This window comes from Phodopus roborovskii, unplaced genomic scaffold (assembly GCF_943737965.1).
Source record: "Phodopus roborovskii unplaced genomic scaffold, PHOROB, whole genome shotgun sequence".
Lineage (NCBI taxonomy): Eukaryota > Metazoa > Chordata > Mammalia > Rodentia > Cricetidae > Phodopus > Phodopus roborovskii.
The window spans coordinates 1,433,991-1,452,264 of NW_026126412.1; the positions used below are offsets into that span (position 1 = coordinate 1,433,991).

Here is an 18,274-nt window from a genome sequence, read left to right on the forward strand (position 1 = left end):
ACTTTAATTTCAAAGAGAAATACTGTCCACTTGAACAGACTTAGGTTTATGTATGAAAATCGTCTGATGTTCTATATGATTCAGGATGCTCTGATGTTCAGCTACACACAGGAAATCTCAGCCTCGCTCACTGAGTTCTATAAAGAGTGTTACTAGAAGAATCTCCAATCACATCCCATCATCCAAGGACTGAGATTTCCAGCAGAGGAGCAGCTCTAGGGTAGGAAAATCCCATCAGAGCCTTTGGGTGGGATCATAGTGATAGAGGCACTCTTAGGGAACATCCTAGGCACAGCCACCTGGCTAGGTCCAGCCCATGATGGTGAATCCAGGGGCTCACGCTTAACAATAGGAGCTCTGCAGTCTTGGCCCAAAGAGGGATGCTGGCTCTCATTGTGACCCCGCAAGAAGATGTGATGCGGAGGCTCTGGATCCAGGCAAGTGCAATGTGCAGGATGGAGAGGAGCTTGCTCCCTGCAGGATCCAGCAGTATCTCTGCCTTGGGCATTAGTTACCAACATACTATGCCCAAGGTGTGGGGTACAGACCTGTTGCTTATAATCGGGCTCTGTTTTCAGGTGCATCCTGGCAGGGAAACTAACCAGATGTCTCCTGGCCATGTCATTCGCTCCCAGCCATCCCCGACTAGTTGTGCTGGCATCAACTATATCCTGGGACCCAGATTCATTTTCCAACTTGATTGGTACTTCAAGTGACAATACTGGATTACATGGGGTGTCTATGGTGACTGGCAGGCTGGGCAATTTTGCATCCTCTGTAGAAAATCCCCTGGCTGTGAAGCGCTGCATTCCAGGCAGAGGGATCCTGGATCCCAGGCTCCCCTGGGGGATATGACAGGTGGAATGATGTACCTGGCCCTGGTGGATGTCTTGCAAGGGTTTGTTCATTTGGCTGCAGTAGGCACCAGTGGGATGATCTGGTAAATCTTTGAAAGAAGTCATATTGCTGGCACTGAACATACCCTGGCTTCCATGGTAGGGCATACAGGAACCATGGGACATTGGACATGTGGTTGGCTCATTCTTACTGGGCTGCCGAGTCAGCTTGGTAGTGACCTCTTGACTTCTCTGTTCTGTGCTCCAGTTCAGGTGCCTCAAGTGTACTGGTGTTTCCAAGCCATAATTGTATTTGTGCATCTCCCTCTGACCCCGGGCACCAGTGGGTCTCATTAGTATGTGCTTCTGGTCCTCTTCCTCTCTGTCCCTTCAGAGAAAAGATAGCCATTGAACATAGCAACGAAAGTGATATTCTTACCTCCTTAGGGCCTCAGCTTTCCTATGAGATGATGGCAACTTAGTATGCTACCAATTAAATCTCAAGGGCATCTTCAAGTATTCCCTGAACACACTGGCATTTTCAACCACCTGTGAAGAGGCTTCCTTGTTCTACCTTACCTTCATTGGCCCTGAGGTTCCCAGGCAGCATGCTGATCTTGCTCCAAGGAGTCTTCACTGGGTATGGGTGAATATCCTCCATTGGCCACATGATCATGACTAATATAATACTGTAGTAACTATTAAATTAAAAGAACAGTCCTGTGGTTGACCACAGGACACTTTGTAGCTTCAGAACTAGCATCTGTGTGATGAGAGATAAGGAATGTACTACCTAGTAGCCGATTTGGTAGAGACCCCTGGTCAGGATTTGGCAAGAGGGTGGGCATGTGGAAGGTGGCAATTGAGAGAGGGGCTGGGATCTAAAAAGATTTCTGAGCCAAACATACTCCTCCCTGACTGCTTGCTCCCCAGGCTGAGAGGATGTCCGCAAGCATACACGTGTCAGGCTTACAGCAACTATTTCTTCTCCATGCCCATCCCAACTCTTTCACTCTGATAATCACAGTGACTTAACCAGGCACCACTTACCGGGAAGCCCCCTTGGGGTCCAGGAGGAGGTTGGGACCACCCCTGAGGCACAGACATGAAGGCCTGGCTAGGGCCCGGGCCCAGTGGCTCCTATCCGTTTGTCCCCTGTACAGTGAGATGCCATTTTCACCATTGCTCCTTCCTGTTAGAATTTAGAAAGGGGGAAAATGTCACTATGAGGGCTAACGAGTTAGTTTTCCCGGAAGTGACCAGGACCAGAGTGATAGCAGCAGGCAATTATGTCAGTGGTACCCCCTGATGACCCTGGTATCTCTAGGGAATACACAGAGTTCTGTAGGCATGGGGAACTCTCTCAGGGACAAAAGCATCTTGCTATAGAGAAAATAAAATAAAATAAAGTTTTAGAAGTACCTGCTAAGTAATTGGGTTTGGGATGCAATTCTGATTCACACAGACTTGTAACAGCTTTTGCCCTGTGAAGACCAAATAACAACATTAATATATATTAACAATATGACAATGAAAGGAATTAGAAAGACAGGTAATTCTGCTTGCTCAAGAGAACATTAAAAACAACTTTCACCCTTTAATCTTTATGTTGCAGAGATTTTTTTTAGTTACAGATACCTGAAGATTCTGAAGCACGTTGTATTTGGGGTTCAATACAAAGCTAATTAATTAGGAGGTAGGTGGCACATAGGTGGCTTTTAGAGACTGTACCTTCCTCTCCCCCTGAAGGTCAGAATGAAAATACATTGGCTCCTTTGATCTTAGAAAGTTGTGTTCTATAAAATCACTATAACAATGAATTAGTGATCATGAAGCCACTATCCCTTGGGGAGTAAATACGGGGAAGTGGTGATGGGAGATGGCATTCTCTTATTAGTTAATGAATAAATCCCTGTTGGCCAATAGGAAAGCAAGATAGGCATGACTAGGAGACAAGGAGGATTCTGGGAGATGTAGTAGAGGAAGAGTCAAAATGTAGGATGTGAGAGGAGTAAGAGGTCCGGACCCTCTCTCCTGTAAGATAAGACCACATGGGAACACTTAGACTGATAGAATGGGTTAATATTTAAGTCAGAGTTAGTCAATAAGAAATGCTTTATATCTAATACAGCATCTCTGTGTGTTACTTGGGGCTGATGCAGCTGTGGGACCAGGCTGGTGGGAAAAATGCTTATAACAGTGTGGAAGTTGGGTGAGAGTTATTAACAGGCACTTGGAAGCTGTTTTTATTGAAAACCAAACTCCCCATTTGAGCTCCCAAATTATCTAAAAGCAGAATGATAGTCTGGCATCTCTTCCTTCACTTTGCACCTATGTCCTTTACTTTATTTAGGTCACCTGCTTACCTTTGTACATAGGTACACTAACCGTTCATGGAGTATCTATCTAGAAACTAGGGCTACCTATCCTATCTGTCTTAGTTCTGGTTATTATTGCTGTAATGAAGTATCAGGATCAAAAGCAACTTGGGGAGGAAAAGGTTTATTTCACTCATAATTCCATATAACAGTTCATCATTGAAAGCAGTGAGGGCAGGAACTCAAGCAGGGCAGGAACGTGGAGGCAGGAACTGATGCAGAAGCCATGGAGTTCTGTTTACTGGCTTGCTTATGACTTTCTCATCTTATTTTATTATAGAATCCAATGATCAACCACCAGCTCAGGGATGGCACCACCCACAATGGGCTGGTCCTCTCCTATTAGTCACTAATTAAGGAAAGGGCCTACAGTTGGATCTTATAGAGGCAATTTCTCAGTTGAGGTTCCCTCCTTTTCAGATAACTCTAGCTTGTGGTTGACATAAACTGTCCAGCACATTATCTCATTTGTCTTCAAACAGATAAGAATAATGTAGGCATCTTATTGTCAGCTTTTTATTGCATTCTGTTTCATATTCTCAAAGGTTACTAAAAGTCTTCAGTTATGTCCCCAAATCTTCAGACACCATAGATTCCAGAAACACGGGTGCCTCGTAAGATAGCAGACTGTCCATGATGGTGGAGCTGTAGTTTGAAGAAATGCTAACCTTTTCCACTCTGCGGAATCAGAACTGAAACTATGACTAACCAGATTACCATGGCTTGACTAGAGCTGCTTAATTTAGCATACCTCTCACCCTTACCCCATTTCTCCCTCTATTTCAGCCAAAAGCTTATGTAAATGCTCCAAAAAATGGGGCCCTTTCATGTGTTCCTGTTTCAAAAGTACTATCATTGATGTCTTCCTTCTCTACTTTCATCACTACTGATCTCTTTAAAGGGCATAGCTGGATGAGTGGCCAAGCCTGGCTTGCTAGGACTACTGGACTTACGGATTTTACCGTTAAATTCTATTTAGAATAATTTTGAGCTACCCTGGATAGAGCCATTTTGCTTTCTGAAGGAGAAATGTAGGTGTCTTATCTGATGATGCCCCTCTACTGGGTACCAGTGCTGCTGGACCTCAAACTCTTATCTATTGAACTCAACCCAGAGAGCTCTGTGCTCTTTGTACCTGGGGTCTGTAAGGAGCTGAGACTGAGAGAGAAGAAAATCTGGCCTGCTGGGGCACTCCTGAGAATGTGTACTCTCTGAGATTCATGCTTTTCCCACTGTGTGTCTATGGACAGTGACAAAACCGTGGCAAGTGTAGATTTGGGGATTTGAAATAAATTTTAGCAGGGTGGGAAAAGAACACAGCAGGCTGAACAAATAGAGGAACAGCTAACACAAACCCTTGTTTTAAAAAGCTGCGAGAGACAGCAGCTGCTCCTGCAATCATCATAGGGCTGCTTCCAGCGCCAGCTCTCAGGGCCTGGCACCACCATCTCTACCCCCTCCCCCGCAGACAATGAATTGTGGTGTGCTGCTGACAGTGGTTCTGAATTCAGGTCGAGGCAGAGGGGGCAGAGTCCTGAAGTTCTCTATAAGAGTCTCAATAGTTTGTATAGGATGGTGCCTACTCTATAGGGCTGCAGTGTTCAGAAATCCTATAAATCCACCTGAAAGGGGGTGGTCTGTGTCCCCAATCTTATGCCCACCATGCCTAGAAGACAGAGTGAAATGGTACCAGAAATGGCATTTCTCTTCTTATGTTTCAGGGTGCCCTAGAGGTCTCTCTCCAGGTCCAGATCTGAACACAGCAATAGTGTTCTTAGAGCTTTGTTTTGGGGCTAGTAAAGTATTCGGAAAAAAAAGTTTGTGGGAATCTGTGATGAAAACAATCCAAAGTACCTTTTAAAAACAGGAAACTTGGACAATGAAGAAAGGCAGAGTACTCCTTAAGGTTGATATACACCGATCTTTCCCCCTGCCCTTGTCCGGGTGGGAACTACTAGGCTCTGAAGACCATTGGGCTCTGGCTAGGTCATGGCATTTAAAAAATTTCCTCATTTGGCTTGCTTTTCTTCTCTTATATGTTATATGCTGTTTCTTTAATAAAAAATGAGAAGGTATCCAAACTTATTTTTAGAATGTTCTAGAAGTCTGTTAGTCTCCATTTGCTGGTTCATGTTGGGAACCTCCTCTAGGTTATCTTCAGTCCTAGTTACATCCCTGGAGGCTAATTCCACGTGCCCTGCACCAAGGAGACCATGAAGTGCAACACTGGCTTCAGTGTCAGGTGACACTGGACAAAAGTAAGAATAACACATTTAGAAAACCCAAAAAATATCTATCTGTGTTGTTGCCAACACAAACAAACTGAAGAGGAGGCAAGACCCATAGAGGTGATAGATTCATTTTGGCCTCTCTCTAGGGGTTCTAGCCTAGTGGCGAGGGGCAGCTTTAGAGTAGTTGCAATGGAAGTGCATGGTGCTACAGTTTGCACCAATTTTGAAAAGATGCTCTTTCCTAATAGTAGTCAGGTACATTGTATAAGGGTTTTTAAAACATCAGACTTCATATTCATTATTTATTGGGGAACATTAACATCAGACTTCATATTTATTATTTATCAGGAAGAATTAAACAGAGATTACAACATGTAGGATATTTTGCTATCATAATTTAATGTCATTATGTGACAATTCATGCTCACCTTGAGTCCACTGTAACCACAATGTCTGCCCTGTGCTTGGCCCTCAAGAATGCACTTTTCGCTTTCATCTCAGCCACAGAAGGCAGAACTGGGACCACAATACAAAACAACGAGAGCCGAGGGGGCAGGGCTGTTCCTGATGGTGCCTTCTTCTTCTGTCCAAACAGGAATTTTAGTTTTCCTTGGAACTGCATAGTCTGGTGTTTTAAAGACAGAGACAGCTGTTCACAGAGTCACGAAGCTAACTTTGTATCAATACCACCATCCTAAGACTTTAGGAGACACCTGCCTCCCCTACCTGAGTGAAGCTCTGCCCTAGGGCTGCTACAGTTCTGTCATTGGCAATCTCAAGACTATTTATGGATAGCATAATCTCACACAGGCACATGTTGACCCCACTCCCATCCCTATGTGCGTATATAGACAGGCATGAGTACAAATCTACCTGAGTCGTCATGGACCTATACCCAGCCATCAGCCATCTTTTGCAGGAGTTCCCTAGGAGCTGATCCAGCTTTGACTTTCCATTTCCAAATTAGCATTCCTCACTTGCAATGAGAAGATGGGAACAACTTATCTAGAATATACTGTATGAGTTTAAGTACCAGTGAAGAGCTTAGGTATTTGTGATAAAAGAAAATTTTAAAAATATTTTTATATGGGGAAGGCTGTTATATCACTGACTTAGTTCCCAAGTTCCTTCAGGGTTTTCCTGATGTCTGATGACCTAGCAGCACAGATCCATACCTGCTCTATCTCTTTACACATTTATATTCTCTTCCCCCATCCTTCTTCCCTTCTTCCCAGCTTTCCAGCCCATCCACTCACCCGTGCCTGAGTACATTCATGGGTTGTGGAAAGAAAAATTAATTGCAAGGATCCACTTAGTGTCAGTCACATACATGGTGTGGGGAATTTTAGGCATGGAGCCCTGTGGGGAGGCCAACATGCCAGGGTGGGACATGTACGGCTAGACCTACACCTGAAGTCCAGAAAGGCTGGCTCACCATTGTCCCTCCAGCATTTTCTTTCCTGTCCTCTTGGGTCTCATGATCTGAAACTATACTTACTAAGGACCATTTTTTAAAATTGTTTTAGTCAATAATAATGATGTTGATTTGTCAAAGGCAGAAATGGTCAATAGCGCATAATATGGGGTTGGGAATCAGCTACCACTTCACCGATAAATGGCTGAAGAATTAAATATTGTATTGCCATAGACTATGAATTGTCACCATGTTCAGCTACCATCACTGGGTAAAGTCAATCTAAGGTGAATGTTAGGTCCCAGTCCCCAAATTGACAGTATATGCTCAGCTCAAGCTGAACTCTGACCAGGTAAACAGAAGGATTGTTAGCAATAAACAAAGGGTTACACTCAGCTTTTCTGTCTGTCAGGAAGAGAGCCATCACTTCCCTTATCTAGTTCCCTACTAGCAGGTAAATGTAACACATAGCAAATCCCCACTTCAGTTTTCATGCTTTTTCAGACCTGTCCCTGATTGTTTTATGCTAACTTGGCACAAGGTAGCGTCATCAGGAAGGAGGGAGCCTCAATTGAGAAAATAAGATGGACAGTAGGCAAGCCTGTGGGACATTTTCTTAATCGATAATTGATGTAGGAAGGCTTAGCCCATTGTGGGTGGGGCTACCTGTGGACTGGTGGTCCTGGGTTTTATAATAAAACAGGATGAGCAAGCCATGTGAGCAAGGCAGTAAGCAGCACCCCTCCATGGCCTCTGCATCAGCTCCTGCCTCCAAGTTCTGACCTTGTTTGAGTTCCTGTCCTGACCTCCTTCAGTGATAGACTACATGTGAAAGCATAAGCCAAATAAACCATTTCCTCCCCATCTTGCTTTTGGCCATGGTGCGCCATTATAGCAATAGTAACCCTAAGACAGGTCCCTATCAACACATACCTATAATTCATATCAAGGCCCCCAGGCTCCTGTGTCCCACAAACCTGCTCCCCACTACTCTAAACTTCCAGGCTCCCCACCTTTTGCTATTTTCTCTGACACCTGAGACTTGAGATTCTGAGTCAGAGGTTTCTTTGACTCTCTGGCTTGGTACTTTGAATTTTTCTTTCCATCCAAGCATGTCTTGTATGGAAGCTCCACTGCGTCCTCATTTACAGTGAGGAGGATGGGAACTCACTTTGCAAAGGTTAGGCAGAAGAGGCCAGATAAGGACTGCCCCAGGTATGGATTGTGGGCCTGGAAGCTGTCATGGCTCTTCATGGCAGCTATGCTCTGCAAGCATGTGTGAAGAGGGTGTCCACAGTAGGCCTGAGTGTTACTAGGAAGGAACGTTCTGGTTTTCCCTCTCTTCTGAAGATACTGAGTTGGCATTATACGTAATGGACATCTTTATTTTTAAAAACTAATGTTTATGAATAAAACAATAAAGGAGGAAAGACTAATGAAAATAAAAAGCCCCTGGCCTATCACTGTTATGGACCCCTTTCCCTATGAATTGTCTGGAAAAAAACTGAGTACATGGTAAGTGGAGGGAAGGCAATTCCTAAGTCAGTAACATAAGCTGAGATCTTCTATCATGTGCCTGGAATGTCAGCTTGAGGGTAGCTCACAGAGCCATGAATACAGAGCTTGGTGAAGCTGAAAAAATCTCCACAAATTGTGATAGAACAAGAGTGTATATTGAGACTCTAGGCAGACCTCATACAGATTTCCTTAGGGCTCTTTCCCAAGTGTGCAGTAAGCCTGTTAGGAATGGCCAGCCCAGCCTTTGGTGGATGCTCTGTAAGAATCTGCAGTCCCCAGGCCTTGACTTCTGGGGCTCCATAGTCTAAGTTAGGGAGACATCTCTTTCTCCTAGAAGCTTAGTCCAGTTGGAGAAGATGGGACCTCCACATCCATATTATGAAGAGGGGAATCCCCGGGGAACCTTTGTCGGGTTAGATATATAGGACATGTATACCAGGCTTGTTCTAGGTGGGCCAGAAGGGCAATATGCTGTGGTCATCACTGGGTGCACAATCGATCTAGAAAGCTGAGCGCACTATTAAGCTGATCACTAGTAGCTGAGGTCAGGCAGAGAGCTCAGAGATGAATACTTGTCAAGACAATGCAGGATGTTCAGGGACTCTCAGACAGCTGTGGCCCATTGGAGAAGGAGGGTACAGGGACCAGGGGCCAAGGTTCTGAAAGGGCAAATGCAGTGTGGCCTGGCAAGGTAGGCAGGTTCCAGAGCCTTTGTTCTGCTAAGTCCCAGGAGGATAACTTCCTGTCCTTTCCATATGGAGGTGGAAGAAGAAATGTTCAAATGTAAAAAGTGGAAACAGAGCTGGAAAGATGGCTCAGCGTTAAGAGCACATATTGCTCTCGCAGAAGACCTGGGCTCAATTCCCAGCATGAATATGGGTTCAAAACCCATATTAACTTCCCAGGGGATTTGATGCCTTCTTCTGATCTCTATGGGCATGAAGCATGCACAAGGTAATACATATATGTAGGCAAAACACTCACATAAAATAATAAAATTATATAAATCTACCAATAAAATAATAAAGAAAAATTATTACATTTTAAAAATTGGTGGAAACCTAGGTATTGTAGGGATAAAGGGCTGCAGCCAAAACTGTGGACTGAGCTATGTCGTGGTGCACATGTGGCGATCAGAAGACAATTTCCAAGAGTTGGCTCCCTCTTTCCACTAGATGGGTCCTAGAGATCAAGCTCAGGTGGTCAGGTTTGACATCAAGCACATTTACCCACTGAACAATCTCATCAGCCCTATTTTTAATGGCCATTTACTTATTTATCTAGGGACAGGGTCTCATGCACCCCAGGCTGGCCTTGTACCTATTATGTAACTGGGGATACTTGAACTTCTGGTCTCCCTACTCCCACCTTCCAACAGCTGGGATTTTAAGTGTGAGTCACCATATACAGTGCATGTGGTACTGGGAATCAAATCCAGCACACGAGGGAAGTTCCCTACTTATTTAACACATCTCCAGCCCTAGAAAAGACTTTTAAAACGAGTCTTAAATGAATGTACAACTGAACTTGAATTGAAAATGGTCAATTCTAAATATTGCATCTGCTTTTCTTATAATCCTCCAGGGCCTTACCTCATTTCCTCCCCATCTACTGATCAGTGAGCCAGCTCTGCTGGCTTACTTGCCTGGAGCCTCCACATAGCGTTTACTCTGTCCCACCTTTTCTTCACCAGGGTAGAATGTATCTCACATGTCCCTGGCATCCACTCACTCACCAAAAAGCCAGAGGTGCTGTCCAGCAAGCATCGAACACGACAGATGAAGCAGCGTGTCAAGAAGGCGGAGTATTCTGAGGGCAAGCCCTTGCCCCGTTCCTGGGCCCTAAGCAACTTCCCAAGGATGGTATTGTCTGATAAGATAATTAAAATAATGCAAGATGAAATATGCTCATTAGGCTGGAAGACAGCAGACTAGAGCTATGAAGATAGTGGATAAGCACATGGGAGAACATTTGACTGACTTCCATGAAACTTGTAACAAGCATGCCACTCTGTTTAGAATGCATGCCTGTTCATGATTCCCCAAGCCTTTGCTCCTATGTCTCTGAGACAGTGCTTTGATAGCTTTGATTTTTAGCACTGGTGCCTGTGTGACTAAGGTCAGTTGCTCAGTGTTGTTTGAGATGTATAAATAATATGACACAAAAGCACCTTAGGTCTAAGGTGAATCATTCTGTTGGATATTGAGGTTGGGTGGAAACTTTTCCTTGAATTTTTAAAGTTTTTGTGGGAAACCATCATCTGAATTCCTGGATGAAGTCCAGGACCCACATGCATCTATCTCCCCCAAACCCACTGTTACCTACTACTTATGAAAATATTCTATGCACAACTCATCTTTATCAATTGGGTACAATGGATGTGTTGGGGAGTGATTTACAGAGTTCTAGTACACAACAACTACAAAAACAAAGGTTTTTGTAGATAAGGGGCTTGAGAGAGTTTTTGAAACAAGTGACAAGTTCTTAGGCTCTTAGGGGGTGTTGGAAAATACCAAATATGGAAGACCCTGGAGTTTGGATCTTGGGTATCTTCCAAAGGCCCAGGGACCCCAGCCTATGGTAGTGGAACTTATAAGAGGCTGTGAGAGGTGTTGGGCCTTTACTGGCATGTCCTTGAAAGGTATTATGGGACCCAATTTAAAATGATATATTTGGGTATTAACATGGCAAGGGGTAGAGTTTTAATTATTAATCTTGATTATCAATTTGAAAGTCTCTAGAATACACAGGAAACACACCTCTGGGCATGTGTGTGAGGGAATTTCAAGACTGGATTAATTGTGTGGGAAGACCCACCTGAAATGTGACATCATTCTATGACCCTGAGTCCTGGGCTGAATGAAAAGGGGAAAAGAGCTGAGTATTAGCTCTCATCTCTGTTTCCTAACCGTGGGTGCCATGTGCCCAGTCACCTCATGCTCCTTCTGCTATGATGAACTATATCTTCCAACAGTGTACAGAAATAAACCCTTCCTTCCTTAATCTGTGTTTGTTAAGTATTTTGTTGAAGCAACAGCTAAAGTAACTATTAAGGACCCAATTCCCTTCTTTTTCCTCTCTGAGTTGGACGCCAGTTAAGGATTTTGCCTCACCAGACACTCATACTACAATGTGCTAACCCTCACTAAATGCCTTAAAAGCAAAGGCTCCACAGTTACTAGACTGAACTCTTCCAAACTATGAAACAAAACAACCAAGTGATGTAACTTGAAGAAATCATCCTGAATGAGGTAACCCAGTCACAAAAAGAGGAACATGGTATTTACTCCCTCATATATGGATTTTAGACATAGAGCAAAGGATCACCAGCCTATAATTCACACCACCAGAGGAACTAGGATACTAGGAATCTCTTCTAAGAGATTCATATAAAGTCCCTCACAAAAGGGGGAAGGGACAAGTCCCCCAGAGCACATGGGAAGTGGGAGGGCATTGAATGGAGAGAGAAGTAGGAGAAAGAGAGGGGGAGGAGAGGAAAGCACGTGCGACTAGGAAGATTGAGTCAGGGTAGGAAAAGAAGACAGAAGAGAGTGAGAGAGAGAGAGAGAGAGAACATAAAAAAGGGAGCCATTATTGGTTTGAAGAGAAAACTGAACCTAAAGAAAGGTCTAGAGACCTACAAGACTGACTCCAACTAACAATTTGAGCAACCGTGGAAAGGCTACTATAAATGCCCTTCCCTGATATTGAGATCAACAACTAACTTATCCACCATCATGGAGCCCTCATCTAGTACCTGGTACCTGTTGGAAACAGAAGCAAACACCCATAACTAAACCTGAGTCAACTAGAATCCAGATGCAGAGGGAGAGGACAAGACCAGGTTGCAGAAACACATAGAGACAGCTGACCTGAACAAGGAGGAGCTAATGGGCCCCCAGACTGATAGCTGGGAATCCAGCATGGGACTGACTCAGCCCCCCCTGAATATGGGTCTCAGCTAGAAGGACTGAGCAGTCTAAGGGACCTCAGACAGTGGAACCAGGACATATTCCTGGTGCACAAAAAGACCTTGCAGACACATCCCCCGTGGAGGGACACTCCCTTAACCTAGAGACAGGAGAGAAGTCCTAGTCTCTACTTCAAATGACTTGACAGATTACATGACCCCACCTGGATGGCATTGTCCTGCATGTGGAATGCGGGTAGGGGGATGGGAGGAGAGGGTGGTCAGGGTGCATGTGAGGAGGGAGAGAGGGTAAGAGGCAGGGAGGGAAGGAGAGAGAACTGGGATTGACATGTAAAATAAAAAAATAATAATAAACCGTTTTTTCTCTATGAGCTGGGTATTTCAAGTACCTGCCATAGTGAAAACAGAGGAGACAGCAGCAAGCATGGTGATGCAAAGGCTCTCAGTAACGACATAGAGTCTCGAATGGAGTAACTCCTGGCTGAAGAAGTATGGAAAGGAGGGTTCAAGAGAAAGCAGAATCCTAGAAGAAACTCCATGTATATAGAGAGGAAAATGTGGATGTCATTGAAATTGGCCCACCTGTGTCAGCATGTGGGGACTGTCCAAACACCACCTGTGGAGGGTCCATGGCCCAGTGTAACTGTCTACAGAAGTCCTGTCGGTCATCCACATGGATGTAGTCATAAATGTTTTGGTGCATTACGTCTGTCTGAAACACAGAAGCAGTTGCTTTAGCCTCGTCCTGAATTTACATGTTCTGGTGATTGAGAACCACGGGACCCCCACATTAATCATTCAAAGGTAATTCACATATGTAAAGAAAAAGCTTTGAGGAAAAGACAGATCTTTGTGGGGTTCCAACTGTCCTCCCGGATCCCAGGGTCATCCCAGGATCCCAAAGCATCTCCACTCTCTGTCCCCCAGGATCTGGCCTGCATGGTGGTATCATTATGCCCTCGAAGCCATGGGCACTCAGGCAGAGTTGTCCTCTTTCCTAAATGAACTCTAGCACCTCATGGCAATTGTGTCATCTACTTCAACAATCCAAGGTCTATGATGTGCCTAGAACACATCCAACTGCTGAAACTCGTTCTAAGCTGCTCAATCCCTTTCCCTTTATAAGCAAGCACCCCTGCCTGTTCTCTTTCTCTCTGTTTCTCTCTCTCTCTCTCTCTCTCTCTCTCTCTCTCTCTCTCTCTCTCTCTCTCTCTCTGCTCCCAATCTGTTAACACCTACCCCTCCCTTTGTTCCCTTTCCTAATAAATGCCATGTGCATTTGTTGAGTTTGGTGGATCAGGTTTCATCACCCAAAGTTGCAGCAAAGAAAACAGACCTGAGTAGAGAAAATCCCCATTTTAGGAAGAATGAAGTTGGAGCCTCTTGGGATACCCCTAAATTATGATTCACCTTATACACAGGTTGAATCCCATGCCAAAGGAATACTGGATCGTTTGGGATCTATCATTCTGCCCAGTATCACAACTGTAAGACCGGTCTTTGTGTGGCAGCATCGCCTCTATGTGTTGGCACTTTATAATGTAGCCACTCTTTCCTGCTATCTTTGCCCTGCTGTCTCTAGAGACATCTGTCATGTCATCCCCCTGGTATTCCCTTTAGGTATGATACAAACAGGAGATAAGATGGTTTTCTCTGGCCTGGATGACTGCAGAAGAGGATGTTTTCACAGGCCCAGGCCACTTGTCTCTGAGCATTTCTGTTTGACTTGCACTATTTCACTCAGCCTAGCCACTGAGAAACCTGTTCCTTGTCATCTGGTAAGCCCCTTCCCTTCTAAGAATGTTATTCTATTGACACGCACACATGTCAATGAAGATTCTAGAATTAGAGTGCCAGTATTCACCAAAGTGTATGTGCTTCTGCTGTAATCCCATTAATGTGTGTAGTTTGATGTGGAGAAGGCTGACATCTTCATGATGGTAACAAGTCTTCTGGGTATGGTAGATCTCACCATGTATTTAGACCAGCCTTAATTGAATTAAGAACACTGTTTTGTTTTAATTTTCACTGTGGGTGTTCTGTAAGTCACTGAGTGCATTCGTCCTTAGTATTTGTTGTTTTTATCATGTTGCAGGCAGTGCCATTTCCTTGTAACTAGAGGAACTGCTGACCTAGGCAATGCAGTCATGATTCTCAGAGTGAGAGTGCAATCAGGTGCGGTAGTACACTTAACTGTTTTTACCTGTGTTTTGGATGACCCTGAGCTTTGTAAATCCATTGGAGAGAGTAGTTTCCAGTGTCCACTCCCAAGGCTCTCGTCTATTATCTCTACATGCTGTAGTTAGTGAAGGGCTATATCTAGGTTAACATGAGCTGGGAGCCTGCAGTTAACCAGAACACGGGGCATACAAGACAATGGAAGAGACAGCAAAGCCAGAAGAGAGGACAGAGCAAAGCCATATATTTCTATGACAAATTAGAAGAAAGCACAAAATATTTTTAAGAAACAAATTACTGTTTTGATAACTAATGCCACAAGTGTGGTGGCCTCTTGTCCTTCAAAGTTTCCTAGAGAAGATGCCACAAAGGAAAACCAAGAGAAGTAATGGGAAGATATGTGAGAAGGGGCAAAGATGACACAAAGACTAGACAATGCTCTCACCAAGAGATATAGTTATTATTTCAGCTTCAAGCCACGCTCCATACAGTGTGACACAAAGGCAAGCCTACCTTTTACATGATGCATGTCCAGCAACTGTTATTTTTGCCTTCTTGGGCAAAGAGTGTATGTGTGCATCTACTAACTGGGCATAGATAGTTGTCCTTGCTCAGACCATTGGGCTGTAATGTTCTGGTTCCCTTGGTGACAGCTGCTACAGGTTACTATGAGGGAAGAAGCAGTTTCCTGAATGAATAAGCTTCATGGGCCCAAATTTTACATCAGTGCTGATCTAAAGAGGCTGGACAGTATATTCAGGCAGCCTCAGGAAGGAACTAGCTCTTGACTTTTGTAAAGCATTTCATACAAAATGCTACCTGGATCACAAGCTATTGTAATATTCTTGTGAAATATTTTGCATGAAGTAAAGTCAATGGAAACATTTTCTATAATGAAGGAAAAATTGATTTATACTTCTAACAGTTAAAGACAAATAGTGAAGCTCTAATAAGTAAAATTCCAGCAAGCAAATGCTTACTTTGAGTATAATCCCATCTGTATTTCAGTGCCTCTGCCCTCAACACCCAACTCTGTGTTGAGGCCATGAGTTTGGGATAAAAGGAGGAGGTCCAGGTGTTTATAGCCTACTCAAAACAAGATTAAACTAAAGTAATTCTGAACATGTAGAAGGGGGCAGGTTCTCTCTCTATCCTTGAATCCTACACTCACAAGCAAAAGAGATTATACTGGGGACTATTTTAATGGAAGAATCATGCCAACCTGCCATGTCCTTATCTGCCTCCATGCCTAAATTCTGCACTATCAAGGGCACTGGGACTCTATGCAGAGGGACATAAAGTCTGGCAAATGCACAGTATCTCCCTGCTGCCAACAAATTCACAGTTGGTAGAGTCTACCTCAGGAAATGAAATTGCTTAAGCAGCCCTCAGTCTTCTCGGGGGGGGGGGTTGTCATCTCAGGCAGGAGAGACTGACTCAGTGCTCCTATGTAAGGCTCATCTCCAGGAGATGCAAAGGTCTATATCATCAGGCTATGGAGATTGTACTTGGCCAACCTGAGGTATTATGGGCCATTGAAAGCAGATGAAGAAATGTTGGTGCTTCGTATGGCAGGGGCACTGTTTTTCTAGGTGCCTAGGACTTTTGGTATACATTATCAGCATCCTTAGAGGCAAGTAGCATTGTTGTCAACTGTATGGATGTAGGAAATGAGACATAACTGCTGAGTGATGGAGCCCACCATCCCCATCCTGACCCACTCAGCTGGCTGATTTCATCACTCACTGCATGCCACCATCCCCTGGGGTCTTCTACATGGCTTCCAGGCCAACGCAAGTCCAAGGTGAGAGACTGTGAGGGGGTTGCTGATCAGGGATAAAAATAACAATGTTCATATGATACCATTAGTCCTTTCCCATGACAAATGATAGCTAATTATCATATCAAGATAAGTCCTGATAGTCATAGTATCTCTAGTTCTGAGGCACTCTAGCTTTCAGATCAGGTGACAGCAAGTTAAACTGTGAGGTGGGAATAAGAAATTGTCATATTATTTCAGTACTGGGAAACTTTAAATTACTTTTTTCTTAAAAATTATATTAAGTAGTAATTCTATCAGATGAATTTTAATGTTGTCAACATGTCAAGAACCCACTCTCAGATCTTGTTTGTTACTGTCTTTGGCTCTGTTTAGCTTTGGTTTTTAATTATTCTATGAATTGCTCGCTGTTCACATTGACACCCATTCATCAACCCCAGCTCCTGGAGCATCTACTCTGCTTGAGGAAGCCTGGGACCGCACTGTCTCCCTTCTGCAGTTGCCCTGAGCCTGAGGCACCTCAGTGTCAGATAGGTACCCAGAGACTTTTTCATGCTGGTCGGCCTGGTCTGACCCCTCTGTGAACTCCTCTGCCTCACAGAGCCATGTTTCACTGCATCGGGTTTCCATTGTCACCCTGTGGGGATTCCCAAGGGTCCCTTGGGTTCCCGCTGCCTCTCCACTGCAGTCAGGGTGCCTCCAGAGCTCTTTTACTGTAACTGCTAACGTCAAGACTCTCCTTTTGGATTTCGATACTTTCTTACGCAAGATGACACAAATCTTTTGAATTAAACAGTGATATGACTGCACAGTTCTGTCTGCAGGATGCAGAAATGGTTCAACAAAGCCTCAGGATGCCCCAGAAGTTGGTGCCATCTCAGGGACAAGGGACCAATTCTAACATACTATCTTCTTCACTTTAAAAGTCATACTTGTTCTTTTTTCCATTATAGGCTATGAATTCTTTATATTGCCTTATAAAGCTTTCATTATTTCAATTTTATTTCATGTATTTATTCATTATGTGTATAAGGATGGCAAGTGTTCATGTGGAGATTAGAAGATAACTGGTAGATTCATGTCTGTCCTTCTGCTGGGTGGACCCCAAACTCATATTGTCAAGCTTGACAGAAAGTGCCTTTACCTGCTGAGACATCTCTTCAGCCCCTTTCCCGCTTTTATTGAGACAGAGTCTCACTATGTGGTGTTGGCTGGCCTGGAACTCCCTATGTAGACCAGGCTGGCCAAACTCACAGATAAACTGCCTGCCTCTGCCTCCTGACTACTGAGATTTAAAACATGCATTGTTACACTTGGTCTCATGTTATTTTAAATATGTTTATTTCCTAGCTTCTTTCGGGGGTCTGTTTTTCTCATGTTCTTCTGGGAGGGGCTACATGCATTTATCATCTGCTGGCTTATACTTGCCATCACAGCTTGGCTTCCCATGTGCTTAGGATTTTATTGTGAGCTCGTCTTCAGAGGGGATGTTTCTGTGGGGTAGCCTGTTGAATAAAACGGAAGTACCCCCACTCATACCCTGCCACTGCCACTGCCAATTTTGCTTCATTGGTGAGCCCATGAGTTCATTTATCTGTGTTGTGTTAGTTTCCAGATTAGAAGCCCTTCTGTGTAGTCATAGGTATGTTTGTGTCTTTTCGTGTGTTAGAATTGAACAATAAATTTATGAGTTATATTGGTTTTGTTGGCTGCTATTGTCCAAGTTGTTCCAATTTCCCTTGATAATTGACAAGTGAAAAACACAGACTCTTTTATTTCTTAATTACTCTCTGTCAAACATGCATTACTCAGTAAAATTTTCCACCATCTGTCATCTGCCTGTCCATTTGTCTGTCACCTATTAGTAATACTAATTCTTAAATCAACATTATACATCATGCAGTAAGTCTGTTTATCATCTATCCATCTTTCTATCTATCTATCTGTCTGTCTATATGTATGTATGTATGTATGTATGTATGCATGTTTGTATGTATGCTACAGAATG

General features: G+C 43.8%; 1 protein-coding gene across 1 annotated transcript in view; it reads right to left on the bottom strand.

Moving 5' to 3' along the window:
- Window positions 1-213: 213 nt before the first annotated feature.
- Ahrr (aryl hydrocarbon receptor repressor) overlaps window positions 214-18,274 on the bottom strand; it is an 81,087-nt gene continuing 63,026 nt past the window's right edge. Inside the window, exons 6-11 of the mRNA XM_051182739.1 lie at window positions 12,891-13,020; window positions 10,113-10,246; window positions 5,874-6,070; window positions 2,259-2,320; window positions 1,887-2,028; window positions 214-1,224 (exon numbers count right to left, since the gene is read on the bottom strand). Coding sequence (XP_051038696.1) covers window positions 216-1,224; window positions 1,887-2,028; window positions 2,259-2,320; window positions 5,874-6,070; window positions 10,113-10,246; window positions 12,891-13,020 — 1,674 coding nt within the window. The 3' untranslated portion in view covers window positions 214-215. The remainder of the gene's footprint in view (window positions 1,225-1,886; window positions 2,029-2,258; window positions 2,321-5,873; window positions 6,071-10,112; window positions 10,247-12,890; window positions 13,021-18,274) is intronic.